Raw genomic sequence first — 16,044 nt, 5'->3', positions numbered from 1 at the left:
TCTTGATACTGAGTTCAATTCTTGATTTAGAATGCGTTGCACCAATTGAGATTATTAAATAGAACCATGTTCCACCTAAGAAACCCAACTCTTAGGCTGGGGTTTTGGGCCCCATCCTTGATCACCAAATTAATAACACTCCTAAATTCGAACCCTTGTGAAATCAGGAGAAAAACTTAAGTGGAGACACATCATCAACTAACTATTACATCTGTATGGTATCTTTGACACTAACGTGTAATTTTTCGTATTTAGTCTTGCTCGAACTCATGGTAGTCACATGTTACGTGAGAAGTGCTTACCGCAGCCCTACTGAAGTTTCGTTGCTATAGTTGATTGCTATGATGCCTTATCATTCTCTTGCAACCCCACCAATGTGTAATGGTGAGTGGCTGTTAGTCACCACTTGCATGAGAGTGTTGGATAGGATCGCCTCTTGTGCCAACTTACTCACACAAATGGGTGAGAGCTCTTGCATGTTTGTCTCAATGTTCTCACATCTTGTGAGTAAATGCTGCATGAGACAATCATGCTTGATGAAAAATTCTCCTATGCAGACGGCTGCACACTCAAAAGAGAGTGCAACCCTCCTGCCAAACAAGTTGTGTATGTCATTTTCGTGTCAGCATTTCTTCATACCGTTATCTTAATAAGCTGTGTCGTGTCAAACTCGTAAATTTGACAGGTTCTTAACATGTGATCTAATAACGACTTGATTCATTGATGGTCGTATCGTTTTGTGTCGGGTTAACGGATCATGCAAGAAATTGGTGTGCCTAATGTCTAGATCTGGTAAGTAATATTTTATCTAGTTCTTAACGGATGACATGATAACGATCTGACTTGTTAACAGGTTAACCTGTTATTTTCGTGGCATTTTCATTTTGGGTTACCGTATTGCGCAAAAAATTATCAGGCCTTGCGCCCCACTCGGCCCACCATTGAGTGAGATGAAGAATTTATCCACACGACTGGTTAGTGAGAGCTCCATTAAGATGTAGCGGAAGACCAGGCACACTTAGATGATCATAGATTGGATCGTCTCATTTGAATCTACTTTCCAAAGTCAATGCTCTCAACACTGATACTTCAATTCATGCAACATCATGGAATGTGAGATGATGTGCCTATTCATCCAAAAATACATTTGACAACCACCGACTTGGCTTCCAAGTCAGATTGTTTTTGAAGTCTTCTCTATTCTTCACTTGTTGCTTTGCTACAAAATGAGAGAGACTTCAAAGCATGTATATTATCATTGTGATTACTGCAACAGTGACAGATACATGAATTTTTCTTTTCAAAGTAAGATGAAACTCGCACGTCACTTTGCTTAGTTGCTCTTGGCTCTTTACCCTATCTCAACCTCTTTGAGACATTTTTCCGGACGTTTTTTTTATCTCTTTTGCAATCATACTCAAAGAGAAGATCAAAGGACCATAGGACAATTTTACGTATAATACAAATTAGGGGCATGCAACTGCATACACTAACCCTAATATTAGACTCGATTTCCATTGGAAGGAATCTGGTTTATAGGATAGTGTCGACACACTTTTTCCATAGCATCAAGTTTAATTATGAGTAATAAGAAATAAAGTAGACTTTAAGAAAAAGACTGAAACCCATATCATGCATGGAGGAGGCATCATCGACGTTTTCATGTGGGAACACGAAACAAGGACTGAGAAATATGCATAACATTGGTACTGTATGTCACTAATTAATATATTCATATGATTAGTTTTGGGGTTCAAGTTAATTAAATACATTATTGTATAGTTTAATGATTTTGTGTGTGTTAAACAGTACTGTCATTGTCTTCAAAGGCAAGTAACCCAACTGATAATCTTTGAGCACAATTTCTGTGCCATGAGTAAAGCTTCAGCTTCACAGTTGTAACCTTCGGCACGCATGGGACACCAACTTGTAATTATCTTTAATTAACAAATGAAAAAGAGGATTGACCCATTTTTCTTCCAACTTTTAAAGAGATGTCAATTTCACTTCCCAAACTTTAAAATTTTAGCCAATTATCCGTCTGAACTTTTATAATTAGCCAATTTTTTCCCATGAATTTTAATTTTAGCCGATTATCCTCCTGAACTTTTATAATTGACAAATTTCCCCCCTAAATTCTAAAATTCAAGCAAAAAGTTGTGAACTAGCGAAAGCGAAGAAAAAGATATAATTACCTTTTTGGAATTATAAAATTAAACTTCAGGGGAAATTTGTCCAATTACAAAAGTTCAGGAGCTAATCGGCTAAATTAATAGTTCAGGGGTAATTGATCAATTATAAAAGTAGCGTATCAATAAACTAGATAGGGTTTTCAAAGCTACACTATTTTATTTTTTGGGTTTTTGAGACATTTTCCACTCAATATATAAATTTTACTTTTCTTTTGGACCAATCATTATACGATTTTTTTGCCTTATGTATACTCTTAATTCTTTCTTGATTTGTTTAATCTAATCGTTAAAAAAAAACCGAAAAGAAGTGAAAATAATTGTGCAAAAATCAGACACAATTTCGCATGTATTTCCACAAGAGTATGAAAAATGACAAGCCATAGTATATTTCACTAATTTTTTTTGCCCAAAATTTACATAAGTCCCAAAGGGTGGTATAATGAATGGATAACCTGTTAGTTGGGAGATAAAGAAAGAGGGATTAATAAGAAAGGAAGACAAATACAAGAAATATACCCCAAACTGAATTGCCGATGGTTTAACCCAAAATCACCCGAGAAAAAAAAAAAGAAAATGGAAAATTTGAATATTATGTAAATATAAAACCCTAGCTGTATACCTTTCCCTTAGGGACACCTCACATTTCTTCCAGGACCTCCATAGTAAAAATAATTCCCCCAAAAGTTGTTAATCCCTCCTTGAATGTCGTAGCAATTTGGATGATCAGCCAAAACTTTAAGGTTGGATAATGGGATTAAGCTGTTATCCCAATCCACAACCTGCATGTTTCGAAAATATGAAGCTTTTCCAAACCCTTCACCTGCAAAGTGCCCACTGCCCATCTGTGTAGCTGTGTGGGAGCCTGAAGGCCTCGAGTTCACAACTTCTCCACCGAATTGTACCATGCTTGCGTGGTCTTGAAGGTGAGTGAACAAGAATGATGGCCAGTATCCGACTAGGACTCCGTTCCCGAATTCCAGCCACCAATTTCCATGCTTTGGATCCTACAATATGTCAATAAAGTTTTTTAATTTCTTCTTCTTCTTCAGTACTGCTACTTATCCTTGAAAACTAGTTAGTTGGTTCATGATACTAATACACCGGTTTTATTCGAGCGAAATTGAGGAGGGGAAAGTAAATAGAGAACATAGGTACTTAAACACTTGAGCTACAAACGACTTGCACGGTGATTACAAAAGCATATGGGAAGTGAGTAAAATGGATAAAGCAAAACAAAGTTGATTGTAATGTGTCACATTCTTCTTGAGGAGTAAAAATAAAGGAAAGCCCTAGAAAAGAACAAAGCAAATGATGAAAGAGCCAAGGAGCTCTTTCTCAGTGAAAAAAAGAAGGGAATCTGGCAAAGCAGAAAAGCACGAGGAATTCACAGCCCATTATTTTGGAATTTCCCAGTGCAGCAGTGCACGCCTGTGGGTAATTTTTATATTCTGGTGTTAGGGTTTTCACTCTTTTTGTCACTTCTGGATGAATATTTGTTGGCTTGTTGCAGTTCAGGCATTTGGTTAGGGTTCTTTAACATGGCAATCCTCTAGCACATGGGACACTTCTAAATCTGTGGAGGGCCTATTACTGACCGTTCAGATTTGCATACTCTTTTGAAGTTTCATGATTGAGGAAACTATACAAATCGCACGGTCAAGTGTCATCCATCACCAAATACCTATGCTATAAAGTATTTACCTTCCAGGTACATAGGGACCCCGAAAATTCTTGGCTGTGGGTCCTGAAACACCTAACTTTGCATGCACAAAAATGGACTGATAAGGTGACATAACTAAAAACCTCTAAGTAGGACACCATTTCCATGCCAGATTTACTAAGTGGGTTTTTTTTTTTTTTTTTTTTTTTTGTTGGAAAAATACATAGGGAGATAAGCATATGTTTAAATTTCCAAGCTATATATGCATCTGAGTTCGAACATCCTTCTCGTAGCTTAGATTAATTAAATAGAAACATGGTATGAAAAGAAAAGGTAAGGAAGATAAACAGTTACCTTCCAAATCAACAAGCTAATATCAAATTGTCCACCATGGTAGGAAGAAGTTGGAGAAATTGCAGCTCCAATGGCGATTCTACTATTGGTCTGAACAAAACCCGAACACAGCAAATTGTAGCATCCAGTTGCTTGATATGCATCCGTCTGCAATTAACAAATTAATTATTATTATGTGTATAACTATTTATAATTATTATAATAATTATTATTATAATATCTTATGCTTGAAGTGGAAGGCAAGGTGATTTTGTATACTTACAGTCCAATAAGTAAAGAATCTGGGGTAGTTGTCCCCATAAAGCTCTGGGCTGACCTGCACAAAATTAAATGAATTTAGCCCCCATTAATACAGAGAAGAAGAAGACTCAAAGCAGAGAGGTAGTTGAGCAGTAAGCCTTGAATACCAAAATTATTGTTTCATATTAAATGTGTTGAAATTTAAGTACTCTTCCACCGTCATATTACGTGGTACCCTGTAGCTATCGTTTGTCTTTTCTTTAAAAATTTGTAACCAGTTCTATTTGTGCATGTTCCGAGAATAATAGCCCGGCAGGTTCAATTATTAAACAAAGGGAATTAGAGGGGAAGTTTAGTGATGAAATATAAACATGCCTGCCAACCAGCTTCAATGGTGTTGAGATCATCACCAAAAGAACCAGAGATGACCCACAATTGAGACAAGCTAAATTCGTATTGATTAACAACTGTGGGGGCCCACACATTGATGCTTGCTTTGGCTCCATAGTACTGATCTCCACTCACATACCCAACTGCATGCTGCAATTGCAAACCCAATTATCATAAACCACAATCAGTGCATAATTATTTGATTTAAATTTTACTAATCTGATTTTTCGTGTATTTTTGTACAAAAAAAAGAAAAAAAAAAATATATATATATATATATATATTCTGCAGGGCATGAAAACATGGTGAGTTGCAAGTTCCTTGGGAATTGGTGCAACTCCAAGCAGCAGAAGCAGCCATGAAAGCCTGTAATTACTACTATTGGAAACTGGAAGCTCAATTTCTCTTCAGATACTGAGATAATCTGTGTTTATTTTTATCATATTACATGTCAATTAAATGGGAAAAAAACGAAAACACAAAAAAAGAAGTGCAGAAAAAAAGCAGTAGATCACTGACTTTATTCTCATATACATATACATAAAAAGAAAAAGACGACTTAATTGAAAAAATTAGTAAAAAAGCAGTTTTTGTACCTATACTCTTTCATTCATTTCCTCAATTAAATAAGATTAAATGACTGAATTTTTTTTTTTTTGGTCGAATGACTGAAATTAATTAAATTAAAGTGATGGTGACTCTTGGGAGGAGACAAATTCTGGGATTTCCTCTGTTTCTTGTTTGGTCAATTCACAAGCACTAACCTCATGGCCGTTGCTGGATGTATCTCTTCTGACATGCCTACTTAGTTTTCTTCCAAATCTTTTAACAGAGCTTGCTCTCATCATATCCTCCTCTCTTGTTCTTCTAACTGGAACTGTTCCTTCTGGGCAGAGATTTCCTGACATGCTCCACAGCTGGTAGTTTTCAGTCGCCATTTCTAGAGGGATCCGGCCTTTCGGTCTCTCCGGCGGGTCCTGAATATTCAAATAAAACAAGTTATGAACTTATAAAGACTTCTCCTTTGCCGGCTCGTCAGCTTAGACCAATTTGATAACCATTTCGTGTTTTAGTTTTTGGCTTTTATTTTTCATTTTCTATGCAATGTTTTGACAATAAGTAAAAAGCTAAAAACTGCAAACGAAATGGTTATCAAGCGGCCGTTAAGAATTTCCGGTTTTCTAACAACCCTAGTAAAATTTGAATCTGCTTATGGAAGTTTTAAGTACCAATGGCTTCTGTCCTTTTAACTGGGGATGATCAAAAGCTGGTTGGTGATGAGAAAGAACACAATCTATAAGATCGCCATCCGGACTCTGAAGAATCAACAAACAAAACCCAACAAATTACAAAAAAGAACAGAGCAAAAACTGAGGAAAACAGAGCAAAGTGAAAGTAAAAATGCCTGAATTGTCTTGAGAGCAGGCTTGTTGATCTTGTTAAGACGTGCTCTTATAATCTTCAACTTCTTCAATTCTTTTTCAGGATTCAACGTCTGATTGGCGGTGCTTTCGCGGCGGATATCGGAGGAATGGGCTACCGGACACATTGAAGAAGCAACAAGAAGGAAGCAAACAAGAATGGGGATGATTGGGGAAATCTTGGGGTAGCTACAAGCCATATTGCTTGAGAAACTTTCTTGTTTTTTTGCTTTTGTTGAATCCTTTTCTTCGTGTTGTTGGTGTTGTCTTCTTCTGGGGTCATGCAATTCGCAGCATAAAATATTGGTGCTATTTTCTGTCCATGGAAGCTCAGCTCCCACCAAATCCAATATCCAATACACGACGACCATATTCTAAGAAGAAACCCTACTCACTACCTCACCATTTCCAAGGATTTGGAACCCCCAAAAACTAAGAGAAAAATTTGCTTCTATTCTTCTTCTTCTTCTCTCTCTCCTCTCCGTTTCTCTCTCTACAGCTCTCAGAGGGGTTCTAAATTCTAATTAAATATAGAGCTTGGTTCTATGTTCTGACAAAATTGAGCTTCTGGGAATGAGCAGATTAATAAAGAAGCAGATGGGTTGTGTTTTCTTAAAGTTTTGGCCATGTGGGTGGGGAGGTATAAATACTGGGTAGTGATGAAATCATGCTCAAAATTTTAAATTTGGAAAATAAAATAGAAAAAAAAGAAGAGAGAGAGAGAGAGAGGTTGTGTATGGTGGAACCCGGATCCTCTTCGGGTCCAAAAAATTTGAGCCTAAGAATCAAATGATTCAGATCGTTGAAATTTGATTCAACTGCTACAATTATTATAACTTTAAAGGGGTCTATTTATAGTTGTTGGATCAAATTTCAACTGTTTAGATCATTTAATTCTTAAGCTCAGATCTTTTGAATCCGGAGGCTATCCGGGTCCATGTATGGTGTAGTGTGTGTTTCCAGTCTCCAATACAAAGACTGAAACTTTAGCTTTTGTGTTAATTTTATAGGGGGAAATGGGATTGATTTCTGTTGTTCTTTACTTCTTGCCCCCAGGGAGAGATGGGAATTACACTTGAGTCTGGGTTTCCAAAGTTCTTTGCTTTGGGTGTGTTACCTTTCTCCCTTCCCTAGATGTTCTTTCTGTCAGCCGTGCTAGGTTTATATCATCTCCCAATTTCCAAATTTTACCATTTTAATTATTTTTTTACTGCAATTGTGACATTGTCTTGTAACTTTACTAATATGCAAGTTAAATTACAAATAGATGATACGTGTTATACAATAAATAAATAAGTAACATCACGTAAAAATTTAAAACTCAGTACTTTACAGCACACTCTAATTTTGATCGTGTATTTTTTTTTTTTTTTGGGTTTCATTTACTTTTTAAGGGATTGGATATTAACAGGAACAGAAGAAGAAGATGAATATCGTTAAATTTTGTTAAACTTCAATATTAGAATACTTAATGTTGATTTAATATTTAATTATAGCATCCCTTAATCTAACTGGATTTCATCTGAGAACAAAGCAACTTTTGGAGCTGTCTTTTCATGCGACGCGTCATATTGTGTTGGGCATGCTGAGTTGGCAGTTGGCATGCGTACCTGGTTATGTCCAGTCATTGCATGCTTAATTATGCACTCACCCATGCATTTCATTATCGTTAAATTACGTTTCGTTGCTCAATCTTGATATTTTGTTTGGTTAATTGCCTTAAGAGATCAGCTATTATCCCACTAATTATCATGTTAATAGTATAAGAATTTCATTTCTTTGTGAAGAACAATACACATTTAATATCAAAGTTATTCTACAACGAAAAAATAAATCCAGAAATAAATATGAAGAGAAAGCATATTGTTATAATCAACTTGACTAAATATGGGTTTGTAGTTGACTTACTCAATTAAGTAGATGATAAAGAGATTGGTGTTCCCTTTAAAAGTTGTTGATAATTATTGCCCTAAATAGAAGGATCACATCCCATGTTCTTGCTCTCATTTTGTTTTATTTTTGTTTCAAATTTATCATCCAAAGCTACAACTTCTACAACACATGACATAAAAGAACAAAACAAACTACTGTAGTGATCAACATTCAACTCCTGGGAGACATGATTTATATAAGAAGAATTTTTAGCTAAAATGACCACTAAGATTGTCTTAACTCCTCACTTTGGTCCATAAGATTTAAAATCAATAAAAGTGATCTCTAAGATTGTTTACCGTCAATCATTTTGGTCATTCTGCGAAAAATCTCCACTAAATTAAAGAAATCACCAGTTTAAGTGGAGGAATTGATTTGACAAAACTACTTCAATTTAATAGAGATTTTTCATGAAATGACCAAAATGATTGATAGTGGACAATCTAAGAGATCATTTATATCAATTTTAAATCTTAATTATCAAAATGAAGAGTTATGCAAATGGCAAAAATCATTTTGACTAAAACAAACCTTCATATAATTGCATCAATTGAGAAACTATCAGCAAATGCCATTGAGATTTTGTCATCAAGACCTCCAATTCATTTTTTTTCTTGTTGTACATTAAAATTGAAATTAACTTGTCTTGACATTTGATTCTGTTCGAGCTGTTTTAATAATGGATAGAGGCCACGATGCATGGCTTGGTCAAATGCACAAATACCAACAGTGATCGTGATCACCAATAAATTGGACTCTTATGTTAATTTCTGGTAGTTCCTTCTAATTCACTTCTGCTCAATTATTAAATCAATATTTTATCGTGTTTAAACAATTGAAGTTAATATGCAAACCAGTCGCTTAACTGTTGTTTCAAGCATATGATGCAAGTCTCAAAAGTTTTTGCGGCAGTTATCTATTCCGATCTCTTTCTTTATCTGTTTCCGATCGTGGTGGCTCTCTCACTCTGTCGAAAAGAGCCTTCAATATATGATTGTGGCCGCTCTTTGTTTTGTCGATGAGAGTTTTCATGATTATAGTCGTGGGTATGACTTTTTTAATAATTTTTTTACATTGCTCAAGGACCATTTGTAATATCATCATTTACCATGCATGCAGTACTGGAATCTGTATTTTTTTACATTATTGTGTATGAGAGGAGACTGGTTAAATTTGTACGTGGGAGCACCAAGGCTGGGCTACCTTTCCACAAAACTCCATTCTCTTTTTAGGGTTTTGGCAATGATGCCTGCCACCTCCTCTTCATTCCCTTCTATCTTATTTTGTATTTTATATCAAATTATTTTTTGCTAATTCTTATGAGAACCCTACTTACCAAACTTTAGAAATACAAAGCGTATATGATATACCTAGCTACAGATGATAAGTTGGCACAAGCAATTAAGATATCTTTAATTAGTCAAACCAAACACCTCTATCTCTATCAAAGTTTTGCGCAGTATCTAATTTTAACGCTACAACATTAAAGCCACGGCTGCAATTTGGATCTACTCAAACTTCAATTTTGGGTGTTTGATACCTAAAAATCGATTTGAAACTACTTAGACTTATTATGACATGTAAGGAGTTAGTTTTGGTTATAGGCAAATCACAATTTTAAGTGTGCATAATTTTTTGTTTATTGATTTTAATTAATATAGTTTTCCAAACATATCAGGCTGTAATTTATAAAGAATCAACAAGAAATATTTCATATAGAGGGTGCGGAGTGTGGACTCTATGGCTTGGTCTTGTACATGTAGCATTTGGGGGTCAATAACCATTATTAGCGTTTCCTTAAGGATAACCCATGTTTTGGTGCCTAATATGGTTCATTAATTAAGATTAGGTTTATATATGGCAAAATTCTTTTAAGCTTAAAGCTGATTGAAAGGCTGCAAAAGTATTGTGTAGTTGCCTTTGAAGGGGAACAAAGGCAATATTTTGAAAAGAAAAAGGTCACACTAATAATTAGGAAACACATTATATATTGGATGCAATGGCGGATATAGGATTCGAACTCAGAGTCTCAGTGTTAAAGGTTTAAAGTTTTTAAATAGAAACAGGGCATGAAACGAGAAAAAAAAAACTTCAGTTTATTCGCTGAGGAAATACATCTAACACTCGTAGGCTTTTTGTTGTCAGCTGAACCATGTTGCATGTCAACAAATATCGACAATATGATGAGTGCTATCGAGAGCTTTTGTCGATTATTGTCGACGCAATTTACTGAGATATGTCTAGCAAACATTAAATCAAGCACTTTGTGGGTACAAAAATGACTCACATCAAACATTCGGAGAATCTCCCAAAAACCTTCACGTGCGTTTTTCTTGACCTCCAAAACAACCTTGATCCCAATGTACTTCCACCTTGTGTATCTCTAATTCTCTACTAATTAATAAAACACTCATGGTCAACCAAAATCCTATGAAATTACCAGTTTAACCCTCTAATTAAAACAGAACATGAATAAGAAATATGGGGCAGAAATGTAATTTCACACAACCAAATTTTGCTGTTTTTTTTCAAAGCTTCACCTACATGTAATCCTAACATATCTCTAATTAAAAAAAAAAAAAAGACTTCCCACTCCCACATTCTCTATCACTCTCTTCCGCAGAAATATAATTTCACACAACCAAATTTTGCTGTTTTTTTTTTTTAAAACCTCACCTACATGTAATCCTATTATATCTCTAATTAAAAATAAAAAAATAAAAACTTTTCACTCCCACATTCTCTATCACTCTCTTCATTTCCCCTTCTATTTCAAAAACAAAAATAAAATATTTGTGCGTGCCCATGTGCTAGTTTATATTAAACAAACAAACAAAAAAGCCAAGTTATCGAGTGACATAAGCCATGCGTGTGCGTTATATACTGTTTCTTTTTACTGGCGTAGAAGAATTCAGGTGAACAAATAAAATTATATCCGAGTAGAACAGACTCAATAGAGTATAAGAAATTTTAGTTGATTATTAGCAAAAAACGACCGTATATTCCCGTGAGCATATTATGTGTGCATGCATCACGATGATGTTTGCATGGAAATAATTAAGAATTTGGATCCTCTTAATTGCTGGAAATTATCATTATCGAAAACAGTTTTTTTTTTTTAAATTAAGCCTGATTATATATAATCCCAGCTCATTCTGCGTGGAGTGAAGAATTACTCTGTGATGAAACCATGTGATGCTATCGTATCATGAAATAAAATTCAGTGTTTCCCTTTTCATCAGCCTCGGAGAAGAAAAGCTCAACTTCTATGATAAATATTTAAACAGAATAAACAAAACTAATTTGAGGAATGTTTCCACTGTATGGACACTCGATAATCTTACACTACGTACTGGCATATTTTTAGAGGGCCCTAGTGACTATATTATATATATATAGCATGGATCTGTGACAATGTTTATATATTTTCTACATATTTATGAAAATTATTTTGTAATGTATTTTAACAATCTGAACTATGTATTTTTATAATATGATTCATAGTGCTTAAAAAAAATGAATTTTTATATACCTAGATATAATGATGGTGTCTCTATCTTGGAGCAATGATACGGGCGATGTGAGGCCATGAGGCATCTGGAAAAAGGAAAAGGAATGTTTTTGCTAATCAGAGAAGGGCCACTATGCGTGCATTATATTATGGATCCGGATTCTCTACCTTCTCACTTTCCATATATTCTCATTCCTTTCTATTTTGTGTGGTCACAATTAAACCACGTCAACATTTTATATTAATTTTTTTATAAAGATAATAAGATAAAAAATAATAATAATATAAAATGTTAACGTGATTTAATCGTGATCGTACAAATAGAAATAAATAAAAATGTATGAAAAGTAAGAGTGCAGAGAAGCCAGTTGCTCATATTATTTGACATATCAGAATGGGAGCCAAAGTTCACCTTTTTGACATTTCTCACTTCTGCTGTATTCTTGCATTGACTCTAGAAGAGCTGCATGACGTGCAACGTCACTTCAAAGTTACCATGTTTTTATCTTTTCCTATTTAGTGTGTATTTACACTAGTTACCATTTTGGTAACGTGACATGTTTGCTCAAATTCTTTATATTAAAATTCATTATCACTAGAAGAAAATGTGGAAAGAGTTTATATATAGTTTAAGTTAAGGAAATTGTTATTGACATTTCAAAAATCTTATTCTACATTCCAAATTTTTTATATTTGGAAAGAAAAATATACTTATGAGGAGTGTAAAATAAGATTTTTGAAGTGCCAATAACACTTCCATAAGTTAATGTCGATTATTAATGTTCACTCGTACACCCGAGTTTTTTTTATGTTTTATTCTATATTTTCCAATCTCGCTAGTGTTAAAGTAACGAAGTTCCTGATAAAAAGGTGATGGAATTGACCAAAGACTCACTGGCCTTGATAGCCATCTAAAACATTTGGAATAAAAAGTGTTTAATTGGAGACAACATGACTACTATGAGCAGCTTCTTGTCATGGAATAAGAACCCCACAAGCAACCAAAGGTGAGCTTTTTGAGTCTCGATTCCTCCTAGAAAGCTTTAACAAGATGATCGGCTTAGAAATCTGAAAGAGAATTGGGAGTTTCGTTGCCACATTTTGCGGGAAGTAGTGGCCCTGCATGTAATCAATTCGAAGGCATGCATTAAGTTTCAAGTTTGGTCATGCCATGATGATCACCTAGTTGTAATTCCTTGACTTATTTGGTCAATCTTCTGAATCGAATGGGGCTTGAATTCAAAGTCTAAAAGCTTCCGATCCCACTTCGAAAAAGAGCTTGTTCATTGAATTTAGGGTTAGGTGGAAGATATATGTATATATATTAGAAGGTGATTGTAAAATAACTGAAAGCGTTATTGGTGAAAATGTTTTTTAAACCAATCTTTAATAAAAATTCAAGTGGATCGTGAAAAAACTTTGTAAGTGCTTCTTGCAAGAAGCACATATCTAGTACTTTTTCCAAAAAAACACTTAAACTGCTTTTAGAACCGAAAATCAGTTTCACCAAAAACACTTTCAGTCATTTTAAAAGCATTAACAAACAAACTCATACAGCTACTTTACCTCGATGAAAAAATTTATGTAATGATGCTTTACTTGATCATTAAGAATATGTGAAGCATTTAATTATACTTTCATATAAAACTAAATGATAATTGTAGAATCTAGCATTTCGTTTGTTTTCTTCCATCTTCCTGGGAACCAACCGATAATATACGTTCGACCATGCTATCTTGTATTACAAGAAAATTGTTCACTGCATATATTCTCTGGATGCTTCTAGCCAAACGTGACCATTTTAGTTAAAAAGGGAATACTTGTCAAGTGAAATTGCATCGAGACATCCTTTGAAGATAAAAAGAGAGGATAGAGTCATGATAAAGAATGGTGGGTGGTTCGTATAATTAAGAATGAAGAATTAGAACCATCGGACACCAATTCTTTGAAAAGTGTTCATACGTGTCGACCGCTCATTTTTTATGAAACGTAATTTTCGTACATCTCTTTTCTTTTTATTAGATACTTTGATTTAATTTTAGTTTCTAAGTTGAAAAAATTAAAAGAGAATTAACAGAAATACTCTTCTAAGGTTCTCATTTTGAGGACTTGTGAGGTCCTTTTTCATAGGAACTCTCAAATTAATCTTATGGTAAATTAAGTTATAAACTTAAATAATTCATGTTACATCAAAACGCAATTATTCTGTGAAGTAATTAAATTTTAAAAAAAAATCTCACGTGAAATCTTCCGTCACCTTCCCCTACCGTCTAGCTCCACCACATCCCCTTCCTCTCTCCATCTCTCTCTCAATCGTTCACTCCTATTATCTCCTCCTGAGTTTTTTGTTTTTTCCTTTGTCACATATGAAAAAAGGGAGGGACATGTTTCAAATTTTCATTGTCGTCGGAAAATTTCATATGAAAAAAAATTCACATGTTCAAGAAGAAGGGGATCCCAATTTTTCAAACCGCACAATCTCAATTTTTTTGGTGCTTTGTAATTAACTAGGTTTGAATAATATTAAAAACTGGATGAAATTGAATGTGTAAAGTTATTAGAGTTTTGTGCAATTGGATTTGTTGGGTTTTGTGGATGGAAGGGATTTGACATTTTGTGAAACTTCTTCTCTCCTTTTTTTTTTTTTTTAATTTGGTTTTATCAATTAGTGTTTTATTTTCGTGTCACACGAATTATTTAAGTTTATAGTTTAATCTACCATAAGATTATTCTAACGACTCATACAAAAAAGGACCTCATAGGTCCTCAAAATGAGGACCTTAGGAGAGGGGCATCTCTCGAGAATTAAAAGACAAAAATAAACAAAAATGTGCAGAATAAAAAAAATTGTGTGCGTAAATGATTTTTTTTTTCTTTTTATTTATTTAACTATCTGGGATGATGTAGTGTATGCATATGATGGCTCTATTCAGTAGAATATCCTGTACAATATTCATACTCTTACCTCTATGGATGTGTATAGTCTTTTAATTACAAAAAGGCTCTTGAAAGTGGGAAAAAGATGATTTATAAAGCTTGACAAGTGTGGAACGGTTATGCTGAGCAATGATTTTGTCTAACAAGTATGCCCAACTTTCCAAGATAAACACCGAGGGTACAAGTTTAATTAATCTTAAAATTAAAGCTTAATTACCAAATCCAACAAATACAGCCATTGAGGAACAAGAAGGTTTCTCTACCAACTCCTCTTTCTTTTTTTTTTGGGTGTATGGCATGCTTTGGCCATCATATGACGGGGGCCATATATCTCTCTTATACATCATGTGATGTGCATCATCATTATGTTGCTCGAACGGAGTACATAATCTTAACGCGAGTCTCTTCGAATTGCTTGCTGCGGAAAGAGCACGACGATGATGATGTTTGATTCACTGCACATGTTGTTTGATCATGATGTAGCTGCAAACATGGGGTTTCAAGCTATGAACAGAAGCATGTAGTGCAGAAGAGATTTGGAGCATTCCTTTTCCAATGTCATCACTTTAGCAAGACAAACTATCGAGAATTTGGACTTCTGTTTTGCAGAATTGGACCTTTCTTTCTCTGTTGAATTGGCAAAAGTTGAAACTGATTGGACTCAAATTTTAGCCCAATCCAACTTGAAAAACACTATCCAAGCCCAAAGTGACTTGGGTCGGGCTTGTTTACTTGTTACTGTTGTATACTTTTTATGTTTATATCTCACTCCTTACGTGTTTGTTGTATACTAGCTTCGTTCTTTCTAGCTCTCTTCTCGCATGACGTTACCAATCACGCGAAAAAGGTTATGAACTATTTAGATATAGTATGGTGACAGGCAGGTAAGGTTTTCTGGTGACGTGTAATAGAGAGGAGAAACCATGAGTACTCTTAGTGAGTGCAAGGGTATGCTTAAACAACTTGAAATGTAATTAAAATGCACATTAAATATTAATAAGCTATTACAAAAGAAAGATTCCCACTAAGCAGGATAAGCTAATGAACATGATGAAATGTTATATGGAATAAAATCTTTGACTTGGAGGATATAGCACATAACCTAAGTGGGTTATAATTTAACAAAGTTTAATTGTTGCTGATCACTATTCTGTCGCATATTTTCCCACTTGTGAAAGACATTAGTAAACATAGTTTAATAAGATATGCACAGAACGAAAATGAGCGTGTGTAAATCATCTCTCAAAATTTATTTGCAAAATGATTTTTTGCCCTCGTGTTTTCTCTATTTTTCTAGGGATTACATCGATTTAATTAAATAAGAATCTATCACAAAATAGAAGATTACGTAACAAAAAAACAGGAGTGAGAAAATCGCTACCTATTTGTTTTCTTGGCGATCGAACT

At 34.5% G+C, this 16,044-nt stretch overlaps 1 protein-coding gene across 1 annotated transcript; it reads right to left on the bottom strand.

The window, feature by feature from the left end:
• Positions 1-2,555: 2,555 nt before the first annotated feature.
• Positions 2,556-7,113, bottom strand: LOC125471644. The gene is made up of 7 exons (XM_048572324.1): positions 6,242-7,113; positions 6,066-6,152; positions 5,601-5,813; positions 4,822-4,986; positions 4,469-4,522; positions 4,207-4,353; positions 2,556-3,196 (listed from the first exon to the last, which is right to left on the bottom strand). Exons 1-7 carry the CDS (start codon positions 6,626-6,628, stop codon positions 2,819-2,821), a joined length of 1,431 nt encoding a protein of 476 aa, XP_048428281.1. The 5' UTR covers positions 6,629-7,113; the 3' UTR covers positions 2,556-2,818.
• Between the last annotated feature and the right edge of the window lie 8,931 nt (positions 7,114-16,044).

The sequence above is a fragment of a genome, unplaced genomic scaffold (assembly GCF_019419815.1).
Source record: "Pyrus x bretschneideri cultivar Hongxiangsu unplaced genomic scaffold, Pyrus_bretschneideri_v1 Contig6, whole genome shotgun sequence".
Taxonomy (NCBI): domain Eukaryota; kingdom Viridiplantae; phylum Streptophyta; class Magnoliopsida; order Rosales; family Rosaceae; genus Pyrus; species Pyrus x bretschneideri.
Note: the sequence above shows the minus strand (reverse complement) of the source record. Positions and strands in the feature narration are given on the sequence as shown.

Coding starts and splice junctions, on each gene's coding strand:
- LOC125471644 (XM_048572324.1), bottom strand. CDS start 6,628: ATGGTCGTCGTGTATTGGATATTGGATTTGGTGGGAGCTGAGCTTCCA. Junction 6,153..6,241: donor CTGCTCTCAAGACAATTCAG/GCATTTTTACTT, acceptor TTGATTCTTCAG/AGTCCGGATGGCGATCTTAT. Junction 4,354..4,468: donor GATTCTTTACTTATTGGACT/GTAAGTATACAA, acceptor TGTTAATTGCAG/ACGGATGCATATCAAGCAAC.